This window comes from Apaloderma vittatum, unplaced genomic scaffold (assembly GCF_000703405.1).
Source record: "Apaloderma vittatum isolate BGI_N311 unplaced genomic scaffold, ASM70340v1 scaffold4606, whole genome shotgun sequence".
Taxonomy (NCBI): domain Eukaryota; kingdom Metazoa; phylum Chordata; class Aves; order Trogoniformes; family Trogonidae; genus Apaloderma; species Apaloderma vittatum.
Genome location: NW_009719835.1, coordinates 14829 through 38349, shown reverse-complemented (window position 1 = coordinate 38349; position 23521 = coordinate 14829). Strand labels below are relative to the sequence as shown.

The following is a 23521-nucleotide window of genomic DNA, read 5'->3' as shown; positions in this document are numbered from 1 at the left end:
AAAGAATCTTCATTCACAAAAATATCAAGCACTTTCAGTAGAATTTCTCATGATAAAATGACGTTCTTATCCACAGGAAAGGTTTAAGTGCTTGCTCTGCATTTGGACCCTACCATCTTGAAAAAGAAATAGAGCTAGACCTCTATAGGGACAAATCAGTAAGTGATAATCTCACTGAGATCACAAAGAAAAATTAAATTTATTCTGAAATTTCTAGTGAAGATAGCAAAATATATATGGCTTTTAGAGTGGATACTAACTGTATTACATTCTCAATCTTTACTCTGCCAAAATCTAGGCAAAAGTATATATTAGTATCACACTGAAAACACAAAATAATTAGAGTTGAATTTCACATCAGGTCTTCTCTGCATGGAGGATGATTTAAAAAACCAACATAGTGGTACCTTAAGACCTAAAATAACAGACTTGGATTCTAAGAATGTAGCCTTACATTAGTTTTTTGGGTGCTACATGATGACAAACTGCATCACAAGCTTGTTCATTTCTTACGTTTTCAAATGCAAGATATTCCACAGCCTTTTACTTCATGAGCGCACCAGAATAGATTTCAACATACTACACCAAAATAATTTAAAAACTACACTCATTCTGAAAACTGCTCTAGCAGACTAAAGATGGAAATACTTCCAAATTATTTCATGGCAATGCATGAAAAGAGCTTCCCTTTCTATCTCTACTTTATATTCACATAAAAACAGGTTGTTCAGGTGATCCTGCTTGGTTATGAAACTTGCCCGAAACCAAGACCGCTGTAAAGTACCGATATCAGCAGTATAACAGCTGCTATAATATGAAAAGCTATTTATAATTTGTTCTTCTAACAGTCTGCTCAGAATTTACGAACACCTTTATGATCTGCAGCTTCTTGCTGCTTGGGAGGAAAACTACTTACTGGGTAGTAACTTGGGATAAAAGAGAAACCATTAAAAAACACAACCAAGCAGCAAATAGTCCAAATGCTTTCAACATCGCTGCTGAAATTTAACTCAATATGAATTAATCAGGACTCAGTTCCAGCTGTCTGAAGTATCTGTTCACAACAGCTACAGACTGACCTCTGCAGCTCCTGGGGAAAGGCCATTTCCAAATGTGCTCCACACAAGTTCATGTAACTCTCTTGCAGGTTTGGTTTTATTAATCCCATCTGAATACACGTCATAATACTGAGTTAATAACAACTTTCACCCATTAACATAAATTCAAAGATCTAATTCTAGCACAGAAGAAATTTTAAGAGCTGAAATCCACTTTAAATTTATTTCCACTCTCTGGTGCAGAGAGGCCTCTCTTTTCAGGGCCTGTAGTAACAACAGGGGATAAACAACGGGACAGTTCTTTTGATAGTATTTCACTTACCGATTCAGTTACTGAGACACACAGAACTGATAATACACGTTTCTTAATTTAAATGATGTTTTCTGGTTATTTCTTGTTTTGCTATCTTGTATCATGTCCAAGTGCTATGTAACAATGGGAATATGAAAATCATTATTGTCAAATATCAGCGGTCTCCTAGGAGGGGTTGATTCTTTGTCCGCTTTATGCAGCAACTTAAAAAGTCCCGTTCCAATATTCATTGGAATTCCCATAATGATGCACTCGGAAACACCTAGGAAAAAAACCACAAACATGTTGAACATCTGAAAAGTGAGGATTTACAAAACTATTTTCGTTTGCCGATTCTGTGTGCATTGCCTATTAAATCTCCTTGAACCCCACACACAAAGACCAAGATCTCTTCACTACAGTTAAATTTATCATCAGATCAGTATATTATTCAATGTGTATCATTTCAGTAACAGACAAGAGAAATTCAACCTCACCTAAACACCTTCTCTAGCAACACAAGAATTTCAGAAGGTTTGTTTGGGGAGAAGACACATCTCGGTGCCGATCCCAGAAGATGCAAAGTGACTGCGTTCATTCTCTGACTCAGTGCGAAGACTTCAGTCAAATCTGGCCGAGTTCCCCTGACACCCCTGCAACCTCCCACTGCATGCGGCACACCGCTGCCTTAGCCACACAGCTGCTCACATTATTATTAAAAAGTGCTTGTTTTGATTGTAAAGATTTAGTCTGTTCCAATTACTTTTGATAGCTGTAACATTTTCAGAGCAATGTGTTGACACACTTATATTCCAGATCTGCTGGTGTATATGACCTTTCCAAAGAACGTTCCACATTAAAAGCAGTCTATCAGATGCCAGTGATTTTTTTTCTCAGCTTCCTGTTACAATTCAGATGACGCTTTCACATATTCTCAGGAGTATAAGAATGTTGTCCTTCACATAAATGTTTAAGAAAACAACAAGAAATAGCTATACTCTTGAATGAACAACAGACAAAAATTAAATTCCTTAAAATTCTGGCAAGATTTGATTGGTAATTTAAAGGTATATGAACAAAGATTCTGTGTTTTTTCTCTTAGGCCACTGCTGCATTTCTACTACATGTTTTCCAACATCACGCACTTAATCCTAATGAAAAAGGGAGGGATGGGGGGAAGATGTTTTGCTTTTAAGATCTGTTTGCTTTTTCTTATTTCTCACTACTCTCCTCTGATTTGTTCTTAACAAATCTAACTAATTTCCCCAAAATCGAGTCTGTTTTGCCTGGAATGGTAAATGAAAGTGATCTCTCTGTCCTTATCTCAAACCTTGAGCCCTTTGATGTATTTTCTCCCCCTGTCTAGCAGAGAAGGGGGAGTGAGAGAGCGGCTGTGTGGGCACCTGGCTGCTGGCCAGGGTTAAACCACAACATGTACAAAACAGAATTCTTAGGAGTGAATTACTGTTTATTTAGGCCCCTACAGCACATAGGTTACAATGGATAAAGGAAATACCTTTCTAACATCTACCAGAACAAGACTTACCTGGTTTTGCACAACAACCTTTCAAGCTGAGTGAACCTCTAAAACATGGAAACTGAATTTAGATTTTGGGAATCCTTCTTCCCTTGCACTGCTTCCATGTATACAACCAGAAGCTCTTTCTCCTCAACTGCCTTTTTGCCTCATGGACAAAGTACGAGTCTGCAGGATGTGACAGCAGTCACAGAATATGCTGCTCTAACAACCAAGTGTATGTTACGTGTCTGCTCAGATTATTGTGTACCAGAGGCCAAAGACAATTGTACCAGACAGGTGAAGATGATGTTATCGGTGGCAGAACTGCTAGGACAGCACATTCTGCTCTAATGACCACCCAAAACTCCTCCAGTGCAGTGTCTTTTAACGTTACTAGTTATAATCTAGTGCAGATCGAAGCATCTAGCTGACAGCTGTGAACTGCTGCTCTCACTTTCAGCTGGAAGAAGCTAGGTAGAGCTGAAGCCAATTGTGTGGCTCTTACTGCAAAGCTTATTTTTGACACTTTCCTTCCAGACCACCTCCTCATAAATGAATGTCACAGCAGTGATCTGGTAGCTGTCAGTTCCCACTCTTAAATTAGAAATGAGAGTGCTGTTGGCTGCTCTGGGGACAGAAAGGTAAATTGACTGTATGTCTAAGCAGCGGCTAGCACTTGGTGATCCTGTTGAACTGGATGAGCTCCTCCGCTCTAGTGTCGACCCACTGAAAGGTTGCGTCAGCAATTCTCAGATGAAAATGCTCGTCTTTAGGTAGGTAAAGCGGGAATCAGCTGTCTCCCATTTTCTCTGGGGGAAAAATGCACCTTACAAGTCAAAGGGGATTCACTGGCCACATGGTCTAAAACTAGCTCCACACATTCAGGAGAAGCACTGATTTGAGATGCCATTCAGCTCAGCACCTATAGTTGATTTTGGGTACCCACTCATTTCTCGTGGCAACGTTCACTACTTCTTCCTTCTCTGGCGATGCAAAACCATGAGTGTGTAACAATCTCTTTTCATGGTGATTAGAAGAGATAACTAGTGATGGCCAGGTCAGGCAGCTACACAGCTCTTTTTCATACAAGGAAGCCAGTATTGTCTCTTCAGTTTTGGAAGACAGACAAGAATTTTCTGTTTTGTCTGTTCCATTTTCTTATTTGAATTAAAACATTTATATAGAAGGCAACATAAAAAGATCTTTGATTTCCAAAACAAGATTTTACCACCTCAGATGGGACTTTGAGAAAGTATTTTCTTTTCCTTCCTCTCCAGGATGGAATCAGTCTTCCATAGGATCTTTGCTTTAATCATGGAAATACAATACTTAAAAAAAAAAAAAGAAAGAAAATCCCACTCACGTGGAATGCTGGACAGCCAAAAATTGGCGGAGTTCTTAACATACAAACTAGTAACACAAAGGTTTTTAGATAGATTTCAGCAACTGAGAAAAGCTACTTTTTAAAATTGACTACACTTACAAATACATACAAATTAGTAAACCTTAACATAACACATTCATATTTTTATACTTCATTAGCACCCTGGAACTCCAAATGATATATAGCGGGATATTCACCTATGCTACCTAAGGCACACGTCTTCCTACCTGAAAAAAGTACTGAATGGGGTACTAGAATCCTTAATCAGCTCTAAGTAATTCACAAGTGTACAAAATGGAAAAAACAGAACTATGAATAACAGGATATATACCTAGTATTGCACTGAGCTAAGTGTTTAAGAAACATACATCAAATGTCCAACTGACTTCAAGATCTCTGATTGAGATTAGAAGTAAATACACATCCACAGAACTTCTAGGATCAAGGAATATTCAGACTTGAAATTTTTGACCAGTAAGAGGAACAGTAAGCTTAACACGGGCAAAAATCCAGTGCTTTGAAGAGGTTTACAGACATTGGGTAAGGACCACAAACTGCAATAGAATCTGCAATACCCACCACAAACAGAATCCTTCTGTCCAAAGTAGGCAGCATCAAAGAGATGGTCTGCAGTCTTTTCAAAAGAAGCCAGCATCAACACACTTTCCTTCATTTTTGCCAGTCCAAACCTAGTAATGCCCAGCACTTCTCCCTTGATTGATGGAAAAACCCAAAGAAAGACTGTTATAATAGTGGCTGGAGGTCAGTTATGTTTGCTCAGGAAACAAATCAACAAACAACAGAAATTTAGTTTCTATGCTAACAAACAAAGAAGTAAAAAGGTCCCTATCTACAATGTAGCATTGTCATAATAGGCTGCTTCACAGTTAAATACCCTGAAGGTTAACAGTTTGGTAGTAATCATTATTAAACTAAAACTGAAGTGATTATTCAGACACAACAGAAGCTGCTAATATATTTATTTTTTTAAAAGCAAGACTATTGAGAGAGGTAGAAAGAAACATGGCCACAAGAAGACACACAATTATGAACTACTTATGGAGCTACAAACTTCAGTGCGGTCTGAGAGCACTATGCTGAAGCTACTGCTTATTGCCTACTGATAAATCTGACTTTAGCTGCCAGGAGATCACAGAAGATGTTAAATCATCCTTTTTTTTTTCTGGAGAATGAAAAAAAGTCAGCTTTTTAAAACTACCTTGGTTTGTTTCTGCCTTCGTTTCTAACATCCTGATAATAACAGGCTGTGCCCAGAAGCACAAGTCAGAAGCACAGACACAAGACTGCATGCTAGGAGCCCAACAAGTGTAAACCACTGCACTCGATGACCTTTTCCACTGTTGTGTGGCAGCTCTGCACAGCCAGCCCTGGGGACCACTGCAGCTCAGTACAACCAAGCCTTACAGTTTGGGGAGAAGTTAGAACTCCTTCACCCATTTTCCCCCAAATTAAACCCTTGTATTCTGGCAGGCAAAGTGGAAAATATTACTTCACTAAGTGTACTCAAATCTAAACAACGTATCAGATGTGAATAAAGAACAGATGTCAATAAAGAACAGATATGATTTTCTACTAACAAGTTCTGGAAGACTGTTTGGTGCTCTACATATAACCTGATTCTATTGGTAATGTCTGTACCCTTTGACTTTTCTAAATAGTACAGCTGCTACGAACCGCACCCCATGTGGTTTTCTGCACAGCAAGCCTTAAATTGCATGCATGGTTATTCAGTGACGTCCAACGACAGAACAAGGGGCAACAAATGCAAGCTGGAGCATAGGAGGTTCCACATCAACGTTAGGAAAAACTTTTTCACTGTGAGGGTGCCAGAGCCCTGGCACAGGCTGCCCAGGGTGGTCGTGGAGTCTCCTTCTCTAGAGACACTCAAAACCCACCCGGGCACGTTCCTGTGTGACCTACTCTAGGTGATCCTGCTTCGGCAGGGGTGTTGGATTAGATGATCTTTCGAGGTCCCTTCCAACCCCCACTGTGAAATAGTTGATTTTCATACCACAGTCTTTAGGATTCCTCTTTCCAATATGAAATTACAATTCCCTATTCATTGTATCAACTTGTTCTCAGTCAAAATACACATTGTCCTCCCTACCCTCAAAACCCAGGCTGATTAAGTATTTAGTTTGATATACAAACAATATTCAGACAGTGCAACTTAAAATTCTTTAAGCCTGTAACTGATTTCCATCTCCCTAGCTCAGCTGTCCTTCTCAAACATGGTAGAATTAATTTGTATGAACAGGCCGATGCAATGTTTAGAAATCACATAGTACAAACCTTGTAAGTCATTAGATCAGAGAGCAACATAACGTGTCTCCTGTCAATGCTCATACCATGGTTCACCATTGTATACTGAATTTCATTGATAATGGTTGTCCGAGCAGCTTCAATCCCTAGTGTCTTCTCTACCTACAGAAGAGATTGTTAGATTAATGAAGAACTGAAATCTTGGAGCAAGTATATTCCTGCAACAAATACTGTCTGGTGTCAGATATTACTCCATTTCCATTGCTACCCTTCTGATTTTTCTGTTTTAAAGATATTTGTAGAAAAAGCTTCTCTGAAGTGAACTGTGTTGCCAGTTGAACTACTCTCTTGTGTTAATGAATTCTGACAACTATAAGTTAAATCACGCTTGATTAGGTATCAACTGCCTGTAATAAAGCTTGTAATAAAGATGCTAAAGAGAAAAAACCCACAGTACCCATTTAAACATTACCTCATAAGCTTGTAAATAAACTGTTTGCAATAAAGTTGCAATAAAGGACTTTTAGTAAAGATGCTAAGGAGAAAAAACCCACAGTACCCATTTAAACATTACCTCATAAGTGTTGTTAGAGGATGTTTTTGTTCCTTTCACTCCATGGGTAGCCATAACAGCTCGCAGATTATCACCTTCAACTAGAAGTTTATATTTTTCCTTTCCACTTTGTTCATCGATATGAATGACAGCTCGGGAAACCTCTGGTATACCTTGCACTACAACCTCCAAAAAACAAAAAACCTTACTAACTTCGATGTGTGCAGTAGTGCAGTATAAAAGGATAATGCTTATCAGCACTCAAACCTACTTAGAAGCTCCAGCCTTTGGAGTAAATGCTCAATTAAAATATACACAGAATAAGATTTCCTGCTCCTACACTAGCACAGTGTGACATTCACACTGCACTATAAACCTTATTCACTACCTACATTTAGTATTTTATGCCACATATCCTCACACTCAGGCCTGAGTGTCTGAGCAGTGGTAGATGCACAAAACTGAAAGGGCATCCTGCCAATGATAAGGTAACAGTTACCACTACTTTTAAAACCCAAAGTAGACAGTTTCCACACAGAAGGCTGCAAAAATGCCAGATACTGTTGTGTGGTTCATTGTAGATGCAGCTGGAAGAAGTTCTAACTAATTTCATACAACTGCTGCACTTGCAGTGTTTCAGTAAATGTTGTAAGGAAAGTATCAAGGCCTCACTTTTATTTATAAAGATTAGTAACGAAGGCTTAGTTTCAGCTGTAAAACAGCAGCACTGCAATCTAAGAGTTAAGGATTCAGACTACCTTCATTGTCAGTACAAGAATTATTTTGTGTTCCCACCACAGAACCCCAAATTATTATTACTGATCACCTCCCCCAAAATCGTGAGATTGTGGTCCTTTTTTACCTTCGGTAGTTCTTCCTTCAGGGACTGCAACACGTAATACATTGAACTCTTGCTATTTTCACGAGGGGTCACACATACAACTGCTTCTCCATGGACAGCAACATCCCCAGGTTTTACTCTGAGTTTTGACACACAAATAGAATAGCGCACAGTCTCTGCATTCACCTGTGGCAAAAGTCAACCAGCAAACATCAGGGTACCTCTGTTAGCATATACAGATCTGCTCAAATACACGCAGCAGTCTTTGAACAAAATAAAACTGTAATGTAGAAAAATACACAAAAATTGTAACTGTTATAAGCCTCAGGAAATCCTATCCTATGCAGAGGGTATCAGTCAATACATTACCTCATGGACAGAAATTAGATCCTTGTATTTAGCAAAACATCAAGAAATAAAAATATGTTCTCTCATTCCCAAATAAAGGAAAAATTATTCACTTTGAGGAAAAAGAGTAAAAAAAAATAATCCAGATGTAAGGTAGCCACAGAACATCCTTTATTCACTTTTTTTTAAGCTTCCACTGCTTCTGATTTATGTTTCTAAATCAGGATTAACAGACCCTTTAGAAGTTAAACAAGACATATTCTGCATGAGAATGGAACAACTCACCTCTAACCTCAGTAGTCTAATGCGCTCTAAAGACAGCTTCACTAGGATGAAACAATCATCTGGAAGAAACACTTCCTCAATATATTCTGAAATCTTCAAGAGATAAGGACAAAATCCTTAGCATGCGAAAATGGTTAAAATGCCAGATAGTAATTGGCTAATGTTTACATTTAAAGTCTTAGCAATAATACAATTCTTCTTACCTCTCCTAATAAAGTTTTCTCAATTCTTCCTTTAACCAGACGAGCAAAATCAGGATCATCATCCTTGTCCAACTGTGCTGTTATAATAGGGGTGCTACAAACAATCAACACACACATGAAAAATAGTTAGGAAATTGCTCAGCTAGATTACAGATGGCAATTTGAATTACACCTTGCCTTACAGAAATGATCATCTAGAGCAGTATTTAGTAAGAGAGAGACCTCCTCAGGTACATTTAAGAAAATTATTCTTCATGTACTTCAGGCTAGCAGAAAACAAGCACACGCACAAGATTATAACACAGCAAACCAGTGACTATATTCACGGTGTACATTCTTTAGTATTTTTTAGGTATGGCTTCACAGATACCTAGGAATAGGTATGCTTCAACTACCACTAAAAATCCAAGTTTCACAACATATAGAAGACACCTAACGGAATCCCAAGCTTAGTAAGTAACCACGTCACCTCATTTGATTTTCAGAAAAATAAAACTCATCTCTTCTCTGGCCCTAAGCAACCCTTAGTGGGACAGACATATGATTTTTTATGTTTTGGTATTCCATGGATTCAATGTTGTTTTAGTGTGTTACTGGGAGCAAGGAAATGCTATCGCATGTTGCAATTTTGTCCATCAGGTGTCACTTAAGCAAAGGGGAAAAAAACCCAAACCAAGACCAATGTTAATACCTAATAGCCTTTGAGGCATTGATGATTTCTTTGATCCTTGGCACACCCAAAGTGATGTTCATTGAAGCAACACCGGCAAAATGGAAAGTCTTCAGAGTCATTTGTGTGCCAGGTTCACCAATACTCTGGGCACAAAGAGCTCCAACGGCAGAACCGGGCTCCATCTGTGCCCTGAAAAAGAAATTCTCACATGAAAAAAAAAAAAAAGACAGAAAAGACATAAAAAAAGACATAAAATCCTAAGCAAGCAGAGACCAAACTATTAGGGTAAGATTTATGAGAAATTTGTTGGGGTTTATTTACTTATTTATTTATTCAAATAAATGGATAGGAGAGAGGTTAAAAGGTCATCAGTACTCAAGACACTGATCTCCTGCGAGGCAAGAAGATGCTCAGCTATATAGGAATTCCACAGATCCAGTATAAAACACGTAACAGAAAACAAAACACTTGGCCTTTTCCTCCTAAGTATCAAGCAGTAGATTCAGGATTCCCCACTCAGGGAAATCCTACATGCTAACATTTCCAAAATCCCCCTCTCATATGTTTAAACACTAGAGACCTTTATTAAGTCTTCTTTAAGAAATTACTATGCAGATTACTTTTTCAACAGAAAAAAAAAAATCCAGCTATTAATGTCTTCTTGCTTCTACCTTATTCAAAAGCCCTACATTGATGACCTACTTTCTCTTCAAGTTATGCACGTAACAGGCTCATTCCCACATTTGTCCCTTTCTTTGAGAGATGGTTGTCCTTAGATGACAAAAAAAAAAGACCACTACATGACCTTAACATGAAATGTGAGGGGTGGTTTACATTCTTCCACACAATTTTGTTCAGATCCTGCGGTTAGTGTCCTTCTGCTTGCACAGAGTGCAATGTGATCTGTTTTTCTACAGCAAATACAACTTCTGAAGTTAAGGCACAACATCTAACTTCCTATACCAATCTAACTTGTAGCAGTTTCTTGTATTTTCCATAATAAGCTCTTACTAAGGAAAAATGCTGTTTAATAGTGATTTAGCTTGTAACATCTAAATGGAACTAATTTTGGGTAACTAAAATTATTTAAACTGATATTATTTTCATTACAACTTGGAGATCTCTTTAGATTTGTGTCATAACTACCCAAAAATTGCTGAAATCCAGGCTGAGAGATTTCTCCTAGTAAAATAACAGTAGTCTATAAACCAAAAACAATCATAGCAGTTCGATCCTTTCCAAGAGTACAGCTGTCAGATCAGCATAATATAGTATGCTAAAACAACCTACAGTTAATTAGGCAATTCACGTTTAAGAACACTAAAGACAAACATAAGCAAGTAATCCTAATAACTGAAAGCAGAAAAATGGTAATCGCTTTACAATATTTATGTTAAGGATTACTTGCTTACTACATTAAATTGTTTATGAATTACAAACAGTTTATGAATAAAATTTGTTTAAATCTGCTTAAAAAAACCAACTGCATACCCAAAGAATTACAGGAAAGGTGGTGAAGGGTCTAGAGGACAAGTCTTATGAGAAGTGGCTGAAGGAACTGGGGTCATTCAGCCTGGGAAAAAGGAAGCTGAGGGGTGACTTCCTGAAAGGAGGTTGCAGTGAGGTGGGGGTCAGTCTCTCTTCCCCAGTGACAAACAACAGGATAAGAAGAAACAGACTTAAGTTGCACCAAGGGAGGTTTAGACTGGATATTAGGAAACACTTCTTCAAGGAAGGGGTTGTCAAGCACTGGAAGAGGCTGCCCAGAGAAGTGGCTGAGTCACCATCCCTGGAGGTACTTAAATGACATGTCGCATGTAAAGACATAGAATCACAGACTGGCCTAGGCTGGAAGGGACCTTAGAGATCATTTAATCCAACCTCCCTGTTATGGGCAGGGACGCCTCTCAACTAGATCAGGCAATACATGGGGAGTGAACAGGGATCGAACCCGCGACCTCGGTGTTATCAGCACCAAGCTCAACTGACTGAGCTAACTGGCATGGCCTAGTGGTGGACCTGGCACTGCTGGGTTAACGCTTGGACTCAATCTTAAAGGTCTTTTCCAAACTAAACAATTCTACGAACAACAAAAGGCTCTCACAAGTGCAAAGCAGATGCAAGAACATGTTAGCACCAAGTGTGACATAACTCTTCAGACTCTGCAGATCAGAAATAACCATCAAGATTCATATGGATTTGAAAGTGATCTACTGAGACATTATTTTACAGGGACTCTTCAGAGGTTTGCAAGAGGAGGAGAAAGGGAACTTGTCTGCCTTAACAAGCCCCATAGATGGCAATGTTTTGGGGTTTTTTTGCATTCTACCTTTGTCTTCCAATGTTTCTATCATCATAACCAATGTTTCTTATTGTTTACTTGTTCACAACAGAACCAACATTCATACAGTAAACCCAGCAAAATACATTCCTAGGCTGCAAACAGAGCAATAAATACTGAATTTAGGATGGGTGAGGATAAAGTGAGAGAAAATAACAGGCTAAACACTTACCTCATGTATTTGTCCCTGCAAGTTTCTAGAAACTTCTCTAGTTGTGTTGGAGTAATCCTATCCAACTGATATAAAACTCGTGGCTGAAAAGAGAATACAAGAGTTGGAAAAGCAATAGCTTATGAAGATTTAAAATAACTACGTAATTGCCTCCTTGAAATTATTTACCTCTGTTGTGCCATTGTCATTAATGCCATACTTGTCCCTAGTTTTTTTTATCTTCTCGGAAACACCTTTGATGAATTTTTTAATTTCCTGAAATTACATTAAAACAACAGTAATCAAAGACATGGTCTTCATACTGAAGTCTTCAGAATCACAGAATGTTGGGGTTGGAAGGGACCTCAAAAGATCATCTAGTCCAACACCCCTGCCAGAGCAGCTTTAAGTTTTTTGCTTAGAGCTCCAAATGGAATGTCGACAAATTAACAATGCACAATATGAAGAGAGGAACATCAAAACTCAAGACACACACATACAGTAGAATTTAGCAAACCAGATTCACTCTTGTGTAACCACAAATTATTAGCAGTACACAAAGAATATGGTCCCTGCTGAATAAAAGCATCCTTCCTGAAGCACACTGAAAACTTAAAGAGATTGGATTTTGCTTGATCCTTCCCTTCCTACACTCATAACTTACTGATTCTATCATCATAACTTACTGATTCTATCATCATAACTTACTGATTCTATCATCATAACTTACTGATTCTATCATCATAACTTACTGATTCTATCATCATAACTTACTGATTCTATCATCATAACTTACTGATTCTATCATCATAACTTACTGATTCTATCATCATAACTTACTGATTCTATCATCATAACTTACTGATTCTATAATCAAAAAATAATTTTAAAAAAATAATCAAAATACTTATTTTCTCTATATACTGACACAAACATTCTCACTCATTTCTCAGTATTCAAAACAAGTCAAAGCAGAAAAGCATGAGAGGGAGAATATAAAGGACACTTACTAGATACATTTCAGAGATTCAAGATGTACTTGATTTGTGGGAGAAAAAAAACCCCAGTGAACACTAAATTGATATATACGTGTCAGTCTGTACCTAACATAGTTCAAACAACTTCTCTATACTGTGAAGAGGTCTTGAAGAGAATTCCATTTAACATGCAGTCATACCTAAACCTTTTATGGGGTTTACCCAAAAGTAGTTCTAGAAGACTTTATTGGAACATAAATTCAAACACTATTGTCAGAAAAATATCCAACATTTTATGAAATGTCATTCAGCCATTACGCTTTGGATATAAATATGTGCACTGCAAGTCATAACATCTGAGGCTCATGATGAAATTCATCCATACTGATGGACTCATTGCAAGTCATTACCATAACACAGGCTTACCAAAACCAAAACATAAATAAGCGAGTGGAAATCCTTCCCATCAACTTCAACAATGATTTAAGAAAGTCTCTGTGGAAGAGTGAATAGTTTGATTTTTAGAATTCTTTTAAAGCCCTTTGCCTGACAAGCAGGATAATGACTATAGAATATCACCTCTTCTTCACTCAGTACTGGACTCCTTCCAGCCACCGCAGTAGCCAGGTACTGAAAATTACTTAATTATTTATTGATTTATTTTACAACTAAATCCATAAATAACTATCAAAACACTTCTATATTGCACCCTAACAGACTCTTCAGATTCTCAGAATAACTTTTTTACTGGTATTCAAGGTATTTTCAGATAGTATATTATTTCCTGTGACTACTAGAACAAGGTTGACGTGATAGAACCAACAACAGAAGTGTGCTGCTGGAACGGATGCTTCAGGTTGTTCCCCCACACTTGGATGACAACACGATGAATTCATACATTTCTGCCCTTTTTGCCCTGCAGCAAGTCATACTTCTTTACAAATGAAGTATTTTGCCATTTCAAAGGTTTCTGAAGTCTTTGCATACCACTGATGATTTGATTGACTTCCTAAATAAGTATTAAGTAATAATGTGATATTAGAAAAATTAATCTTTTTACTACAGGTGCATAAAACAAAGGCATACTGCAAGACTTGCAGATGATGATCCAGAATATTTGATCCAGAAAAAAAGAAACATTAACAAGAGATTTGAAAAAAATAATTGTCTTGAAAGATGCTTCTTTTGTGGAGGGCCAGGAAGAGAGGAGTGGAGGTGGAAGAAGGCAGAACACTGAAAATTAAGTTCATTTATATGTTCACCTACTGACATAAAACCAGTAATAAATCACACCATCACTTCTTCAAAAGAAGTTGACATACTGGCTGAAGATTTTGTCATCTGGTCATCTAGAGAAAGGGCAGACTTAAGACTAAAACAGCACAGAACTGCAAATAACATTATGGCAAACTGTTTATTGTAATTTTTTCCTCTTTGACAGTCCTCAAGAACCAAAATACTTTTAAAGAAATCTCCAGCATGCAAAATCAATTATGTACCATTCTGAAGTGTAAAGATAAGGTACTCAAATGATATGCTATTTCCATGCACTAAAGCCAAAAAAGAAAGGTGAGAAATAAAAGATAAAGCTCTTTAGAAATTTATTTTCTGTTATCCAAAGTTTTATTCATGCACAAGAACTAAAAAAGAAAATTACTACTTCCCTCAACTTTCAATTACCTGTTAGCAGTTTATCCAAATTATGGATTAATTTATGCTACAAACAGAAAGAAAACGTTGCTCGCTCCTTGCTGAGCCTGTCTGTCTCTAGGGAGCAACACTATCCTCTATGAGCAACAGATAGGTAACTTCCAGAGGGAGCTCAAGAAATCATTGGTTCTTTCACTATAATCTAAACTTAAGAGTCTTTTAGTCCAGACTCACTTAACAAAAAAAAGCACCAAACTGATTCTGCAAGCTCTGGCTCGATTCTTGTCAGCTCCTACAGAGCTGATGCTTAGTTAAAGTAACACTCCATGGTACAAAGCCTGGTCCCTCAAGTATTTGCATCATGTTTCCCAGCACTTCAGTGAGTCATTTATCTACATGAAGCACTGTTAATATAACAATCCTCACAATTAAAAAGCCCACTGAAACGCAGAGTGGTAAAGACGACCCCACAGATTCAGCAATAATCCACTCAAGTCCAGGCAGATCTGTGATGTCAGCTCAACGTACATCAGCACCCAGTGGCTACATGCCAAGCCTTTGTCATGTTCACACCACCCTTCCCCCACCCCCCCCCATTATGAAGGTTTCTAAATATTTTCTCCAATTTCAAGAAGAAGAAAACAGAAGTTTCCCTTAATGTATATCTGCTTTTTCATTGGCTGATTTCTCTCCATTGAGGGCAGAGTGCAGGCAGAATGACCAGTAGTCTGCCTGAAAAAGGCTATTTAGACATACTGTTTTCTGGACAAGAGTGGATAAGCCTCTTATAGGAACATTCTGGTAAAATAACAGCAATAAGATATGTTTTGGAAGAAGTAGAGGAAGGGATAGGAAAACATCAGAGAAACGTGCTAATATATCTAAAGGTTGAAAGAATGAGTTTTAGAAAGGAAAGTCACTCAAGAAAAGTCAAGAAAGTCACTTAAGAAAAAAAAAATCTTCCTCAGATCCTCACACCCCTTAAATTTAACTGTGAGAATTAATTCATGTGTCAGAGTTTTCACTATTAAAAAGGAATTGCATAAGTTATTGTGATGAACACCTACATAATAATTTCACAAGCAGTAATGTATATAGGCTAATCAGTTACTTGAGCACTATACAAACATCTTGAGCTAAAAAGCACTAACATTAATGCTCACACAGTGCACACACATGCTACAATTACCTCATTATATTTTTCATAACCTGTCTCAGTTAATGTCTTCAAGGATGAACAGAAAGAAAAAGAAAAGGAAAGAAGAAAATGTAACGGTATCTAAGACTTAAAAATCTTAAGTTAAACTGATTACCATTAAGGTGATGTAGCCATATCTGTGCTTCTGAAGTTAACAGCTATTATTTAGATTTTTCTCATACAATTAAGAAGATGTACACCTCAAAGAACAGCTTTACCTTCCAACTATAATATTAGTATATTGCATTTTTTTTCCTTCAGGGTTAATATTAACATCATATTTCAAGTACAGATATAATTATTTCTTCAACTCTGCTCTAGCAATAGAATTGCAAATCAGGTTGATAAGCAACTGTTTACTTACAAATGCTTCTGCTCTGAAGAATTCTGATCTATGAAAAGAAACCCCTTCAAAAGCAGGTCACTAAATTCATGTTGTTCTCAGCACTGCCAGTAATCAGAAGGTTCATCAAGGTAACAGCTTTAGGTGTCCATGGGTGGGTTAATTCTACAGTTTCTATCACTGTCTCCCAAAGTAGTCTTAAGTGTGGCTGCTCCCATAAATACTGAAATTGCTTAGTACTTTTTTAAACAAATTGATTTTTACAACTCAATGCAAGCTGGCATGTGAACATTCACTCTGTCTTGAAAAGACATGTAAGTACTCTCCAGAAAATAAGCCCTGTCCAGCAAAGCAAAAAAGTTTTTTTGCTAGATGGGTTTCGTAAGAAAGCAAGATAAATAGGTCTAAGTATACAGCTAGTGTTTCTATTACAGTGAGAAAACCCCAAAACACAACAAATCAGTAAAAAGTTGCTAATATCAAAGCATGAGCATAAGAACAGAGTATAAGACTCATTCCTAGTGGTTTCTTACGTAGCGCCAATAAAAATTATTCAGCAAGATATCTCAGATCAGCAGCACCTTTACTCAAAAATCACTAGATTTCTCTCTCATTTTTGAAGTTCCTGTGGTGAACATGAACAACTACCACAATAAGAATTAAAATTACTAGCCCTATACCTCCCTATCCCCCAAACATACAGCAATATATCACTGAATTAACTACTACTCCTGCTATTATAATATGCACAAAGTTGCTCCTACAGATTGGTAAGACCATTTTATTTAATTTCCTTGATTTATAAGGAAGTTAATCACAGCATGATAAGGAAGCGAGATGATTACCTGCAGAAAACTGTCTCGGCAGCAAAGAAATTCATTCTTCTTCATGATTGACTCAGATGTTAACACCAACTCATTTTTACTAAGGGCTGGTTCACTTCGGCATGGATATACAGCCTTAAGAAAAAAAATTACTTCTTCACATAAAACATATGCACAAAAATTTCATTGTAAAGATACAGACTGTAGACACATACAGTTAACAGCATTCTTTAGTTTTGGTTTTTTGTTTGGTCTTTTTAAACTACATAATACCAGACTATTTGTGAAGAGAACATCCACATGCACTTCTGCTTACTTAAGTAAATCTGAAAGTATACACACACACATTTTTAATTCCATCAGTTATAGTCACATTACAGGAATCTGAACGTGCATTTCAGCAAAGGGCTTTTATCTTGTGGAGAGGGAGAGGTAGCAGGAAAGAATAACCAACAAACCCCCAAACCAAAACACTTTTTCTCAGATATCACACTATGTCCAGAGTCATCCAACACCACATCACGTCTCTGACCTCAGCACAAACAACATGCATGTATTGATTCATTATTTTGTGTAATACAAGTCCCATCTAGGACCCAATTAAGCCAGTAGTAATTTGTCTAGTAAACTGGGTATTACGTCTAAGCACAGAAGAAAATTCTATTCTTCACAGCATATACACAGTTTGGTCCCAGCTGCTATGTTTTATGTAAAGAATATATATAGCTGTTAACATACTTAATATAAAGACTGAACCAGCCCACTCAAAAAGGTAATTTAAAACTAAACTGAAACAATTCTCCTCAGATTTTATTATTTCATGTACATGCTTAACGGTCTTTTCACAGTCCCAAAGATTTCAGTAATCCTTACTCTGATATTGTCTAGAACTCGCTTGAATTCCAGTGGTTCATCCTTCCCTTCCATGGCCGCAGGATCCAAGCCATCTCCTCCATAAATAAATTGTATAATGTCACCAGTAGAACTCCTGACCGTCAAATCATACTGTGAGCAAAGATCTTCAAGTGATTTTACCAGCCGTCTCTGAAATACACATAGGTATTAAAAAAAAAAGTGCAAGGAAAGTAAATAGGATTTTTTAAAAAGCAGCTATTGATTTGGATTACAAAAAAGTTTTGAAATTGGACTTGGAAAACAAATTTGACACAGTGATTAGCAGGTACGAAAATCTCTTTTAAAAGTCATTATCTCTAGGACTTTACTGTACAGTCGCCAGAACGTGAAAGCCAACAACAACAGAATTTAGAGTAACACCACCTCCACATTTAGAAACTGCATCATATAGGAAACCTAATGCTGAGCTGCAAGAACCTATTACACTCTGAGAAATTTGGGTGCTTTTTGCCAGAATATTCATATTTTCCAATCAGGTTTGTTTCTCAACCGAGACAATGCTTTTTGCACAAGAAAGCAAAACCAGTCGATTATTTTCACTGATAAAAACCAAATAGCACATCTGTCAAAGCCAGTAGGTGCTATTTTTCTACCAGCATTACCTACTTCTCTTGGTATTGGGAACTCCCTTCATTACCATCTTCCTTACTTTGTCTCCTAAAATGAAGGCACGCTATAAATCATTAGTGGTTAAAAACATATTTCCTTCAAAGAGGGACTTGATCGTTCTGTGAAAGTAGATTAGCTCACTATATAAATCAGTTTTTTTTTTTTCACTTATGAAGAAAAAGGTAAGATGAAATAAACATTATGATTATTTTATTATTTCCCAATCCTAAGTGCTACAATTTACTCATGTAGGTTGAAAATAGATGAGGAAAAATATTTTGCAGGTTGATTATTATATTTACAGATATTTGCATATACTTGCACAATGCAAGCATTATTCCATTAGTTTGGGAGGCAAATGGTCTAATAAGTTACCCACCCCACAAGGAATTTACTTCAGTGTTTGCAGAGTTACTTGTGTAACTCTGAACACATTCCCCAAATTATCTTGGCTTCTCTCTTGCCTGTTAAACTGGGAAGAGGACTATACTTAAAACACTAATCAGTATTTCATTGAAGTTTTAAGACTGTTCGTAAGAGCAAGAAGTTTTGTTGAAGAGACATTTATTTTCACAGGAGATACAACCAAGAAGACTAACACTTTACAGAACTTGAAGTCCAAGTCTATAGGGTCAAGGAGCTTGTTACCCAAAGAGAACAAGTACTGAAAGGCAGCTTTAGCCATATTTACATCATCCAGACAATCTTTTTTCAAATAACCCGAACTAAGCATTTGAGTTTTGTTTCTCACTGTTGAAATACCATAGCTGAAAACGCACTCAGAACTCAAATCTATGATATAATGTATGGACAAAGCTGCCACCATTCATATGGGTTTTGGGAACACACACTGCATACAAAGTTGTCTTCAATAATTCTGTAGAACAAGGGTTTTTATCACTCAAGGAAAAAAAATTGAACACAAGCCCTTTACTGCACCACTGCCTGAGGTCTGCTTTACAAACCTCACTTTTACTGGAGGGAGCAGTCATCTATTCCACAGTACAAATGAGGCCATTACATTAAAAACACATACACACCATGTATGCACTTCTCCCCCACTCCTCATCTCCCCACATATATAAAAACCATCTTCTTGCAAAGCTGATAAAACCTCCACTGCACTGACAGTTACCTGCATATATCCAGTTTCGGCTGTTTTTACCGCTGTGTCAACCAGACCTTCTCGACCAGCCATTGTATGAAAAAAAAATTCAGTGGGAGTCAACCCAGAATAGAAGCTATTAGCAACAAAGCCTTTTGCTGCTGGGAGCTATAGAGAAAAGTGGGTGAAAAAAAAGGTTAAAATTCAGTGTACATTCTCTATGCACGTTACAGAAAAACATGTTGTAGTCATCTCAACCACTTCAGATAATGAGCTCGTACATACACAAGCACAGAGCAATTGTCTCAACTGCATTTAGCTTTGAAGTTCAGTGTCTGTATTTTAGATCTGAACAAGGGCTTCAAAAGCCTTGGCTAGTTCTTCCCAACCAATCTAACAGGCTTACTTTCTCCTCCTACAAGCCTTGTCATGCTTCTAGCCATGCCTTGCAAACACTGCACCAACTTCTAACGCTTTGGTCTCCCTCAACACTGCAAAAATTATAAGGGGAACAAGAAAGTTCATTTTGCAACAGTCTAACAAAGGTATCTGCAGTGCTAAAGACTAAGGAATCCAGAAAAAAACCCATCTGGATGAATGTACATAATGGTTTTGAATGGTCTGCATCGAGAATAGTTCTTGCCAATGAACTTTAGACAGGCACCCCTTGAAGTCAAGTAACACTAAACCTTCTCTAGTTAAAAGATGTCCCTGCTCACTGCAGGGGGGTTGGTCTAGATGACCTTTAAAGGTCCCTTCCAACCCAACACATTCCATGACCATCAGATTCACTTAAAATTTACCGTACTAGAAAGGTCTAAGCAAAGCTTAGCTATACAAATCCAAGCTAATTAAACACCCTATGGCAATTCACATCGCTGTTAACTTCCAAATCCTGTTTGAAGCATTTTACATTCACCACGTGGTCTTTTCCTTCATCACATCATGACAACACATCCTGTCACGTGTCCTTAAAATGCTTTAAGGCAACTTGTTTCACTTTTCTTTACAGTGCATTGCAAACATATAGAATTACCTTAGAATGTTTCTCAAAGTGAGGCAAGGATCTGTTCTCAAATCCATCAGGAACTCGGGACCCACTGATAGCCTGCTGACCTACACAAGCAATCATCTGGGATATATTAATGAAGGAGCCTGAAAAAAAAAATAAAATCTGACTCACAAATGTAGAACGCCAGTGCTCCTCTGATAAGCTGCATGATCTTCTACAAAGATTTGTTATTTTGCTTTGTAATTCATCAAAAATGCTTTCACAATTGCAGCAGTTAAAGAAACTTTTCTGTTACCTGTCCTCTAAATTTTAGCATTTATGCAGAGACTGGCAACTAAGTCTGCAATACAGCTAACAACTTTTTTTTTTTTTTTGGTGATAGACATTCATGCCACCACCATCTGACTACAGTCCTTATATTATCCTGTTTCGTATTATGGATTTTATTTTATACAACTCATGATCCTAACCTACATATTTTGCTTCACCATTTCTTCAATGAACATACTTCAACAATATTTTTCTGAAAGTTTAGTGTCTATCATGATTCCTAGAACAAATTAAGTCCCAGAGAATTAAGTCACTAACCCAGAAGTTTTATTTGCTGAACATATTTGCAAACAACATCTCCCCCCAAAATATACACACTACATATATCCTCCTTTTGATATTTCAGTATTTCTTTAAAAATACTGAATGTTACCCTGAGGCTTCCACAATTTAAGACAGATAATTAAAAGGCAGAGAGTCAAGCGATTTCTTCTAATTATGATCAGAAACAAAGGTACGCTCAGGTAAGAATTTGAGTATAAACCAACTATTTACTACATAGGTGGTCCTTCAGAAACAAAGCAATTCATATGTCTGAAATTTTAGTTCCAATTTTTAACACATGATTTCAAGTAGATTTTTATGTGATATAGATACTTCAAGCAGTAAAATTTTCAGCTGCGTTTCTGTCTTAATTAATTCAAGTCTTAAGAACATCTGAAGTTCCAACAGGAAGGTTTTTCAACCTGTACTAAGATTTTCAAGACACAATAACTAGCATATCAGCTTGATTTTAATTAACTATACCTAATTTCTACTTACTGAGATGAGCCACTTCAAATCTATACAACATGAATTTAGTACTTCTACAACTGACTGTATAAAATACACTATGAAGACCGAGCAAGTAGCTTTGAGAACAGTAATGGACTAAGCAATATGCTTCCAAAGCTTAACTATCCCTACCTTTAGAACCACAGAGAGCCATGATAAGGGGACTGTTGCTCTTGTCCAGTTCCCTGAGGCAGGCACTGCCAGCGTGATCTCTGATAACAGAGAGTTCTTTAAGGATTAAGGCCTGAAATTCAAGATTTCAGAGAATCAGCATTCATTAAAAATACCACACACAAACAGCACTCTATGACTTGCCAGCAATAGCTTCACTAGTCAATGGGAATTCAAAATACAATAGAAAGAAACCGAGACACTGCTTTGGGTAAAATAAACCCACTTAAGACAAAAGTTTAACTTTTAACTTGCATAACTTACTGCACATAAACTTTTTGTTGGGATAAGGGGGTAGCCTGGGGCACAACAATCTCTTTTCTCAGCAGCATCAGCTTAAGCTCAACTCAAGTACTGAACTAAGCTCTAACTCTTGCTGAGCTACATGAAAGATCACCACAAAAAAAAAGTATGTTTGGACTGCTTTCAGAGAGTACAAGGCTGGTTATCGCCAATTGTTAAGAACAACTGAATCAAAAGCTTCTGAGGAGCGTCTGCAAGGAGGAAGAATGGAAAAAGACAGCCAGAGTACCCAATGGACAACTGTGGCAGTACAGTTTTGTTTTTTCTTTTCATCTTTTATTAAAAGTAAAAACTAGACATTGACTATCCAAGATGACAAATGTGTAAAGCCATTAAAGACAATGAAAAGAATTCAGCTGACTTCATTAAGTTCCTGTCCATAAGCTTCTGGGCAACATTTGTGGCTCTTAACCAAAATTTATACAAGAAGAAAAGAAACCAACCAACCAACAGCATAACTAAAGTCCATTTAACTTTTGTCCCAATAACGGGCAAGAAAACATTTGTAATAAACAAATCTATAACTATAGGAATGGTTTGCTTCTTGAATTAGGTTCTTTGCTGTTACTATTTAGTAACTTAATACATACTGATAAAAGTAATTAACCTCATTTCAATTACCTATGTAGTTTTCTTCTTTTGCATGTCACCCCCAATACATCCAGCCAGGAGGGAGGGAGGATCTCGCTTGCTCAGTATTTAGCTAACCTCTTTAGATGCATGCAAACATCTAAATGTTAAATCTAAATAGACTCAACTAAAACTGCACAGCTAGGGACTCTACTTACTTACATTTTCAGATTTCAGAAGACAACTTTGAACTTCACAATTTACATATAGCCATGAAGTCTCAACTCTAAATATATAGTGATTTAAATTAAAAAATTTACCTCCAGTGTCTCTTCTGCAGTACAACCAGGCTGCTGCTGTAGCTTGCCTGTGTTCAGAGCTTCAATATACTCATCACATTTCTTATAACCAGCATTCAGCAGCTCATACTTAGCTTTTAGCAGGCCCTGTCCCGGGGTTACATCACCAATTCCAATTGAAAAGCCACGATTTGCTATTATTTAAAAGAAGAATAATAAAAAAAAGATTTATTGAACTCATTTTCATATAGAAAAAAATAAACCCAGGAAATATTATCATTGTGAACATCTCCCTTATGAGGAAAGGCTGAAGGAGCTGGGTCTCTTTAGCTTGGAGAAGTGGAGGCTGAGGGGTGACCTCATTAATGTTTACATCAAGGGGGAGTGTCAAGAGTTTGGAGCCAGGCTCTTCTCGGTGACATCCGATGTCAGGACAAGGGGCAACGAATGCAAGCTGGAGCATAGGAGGTTCCACAGAAACATGAGAAGAAATTTTTTCACTGTGCAGGT

The 23521-nt window shown here is 37.3% G+C and overlaps 1 protein-coding gene across 1 annotated transcript in view; it reads right to left on the bottom strand.

Moving 5' to 3' along the window:
- Positions 1–1465: 1465 nt before the first annotated feature.
- POLR3A (polymerase (RNA) III (DNA directed) polypeptide A, 155kDa) overlaps positions 1466–23521 on the bottom strand; it is a 36724-nt gene continuing 14668 nt past the window's right edge. The window contains exons 15-30 of the mRNA XM_009870778.1: positions 23033–23205; positions 21801–21912; positions 20589–20707; positions 19583–19720; positions 17797–17967; positions 16945–17058; positions 12121–12207; positions 11953–12035; positions 9458–9628; positions 8767–8860; positions 8564–8656; positions 7952–8116; positions 7111–7275; positions 6567–6698; positions 4833–4965; positions 1466–1633 (exon numbers count right to left, since the gene is read on the bottom strand). Of these exons, the coding sequence (XP_009869080.1) occupies positions 1485–1633; positions 4833–4965; positions 6567–6698; positions 7111–7275; positions 7952–8116; positions 8564–8656; positions 8767–8860; positions 9458–9628; positions 11953–12035; positions 12121–12207; positions 16945–17058; positions 17797–17967; positions 19583–19720; positions 20589–20707; positions 21801–21912; positions 23033–23205 (2099 nt within the window). The 3' untranslated portion in view covers positions 1466–1484. The remainder of the gene's footprint in view (positions 1634–4832; positions 4966–6566; positions 6699–7110; positions 7276–7951; positions 8117–8563; positions 8657–8766; positions 8861–9457; positions 9629–11952; positions 12036–12120; positions 12208–16944; positions 17059–17796; positions 17968–19582; positions 19721–20588; positions 20708–21800; positions 21913–23032; positions 23206–23521) is intronic.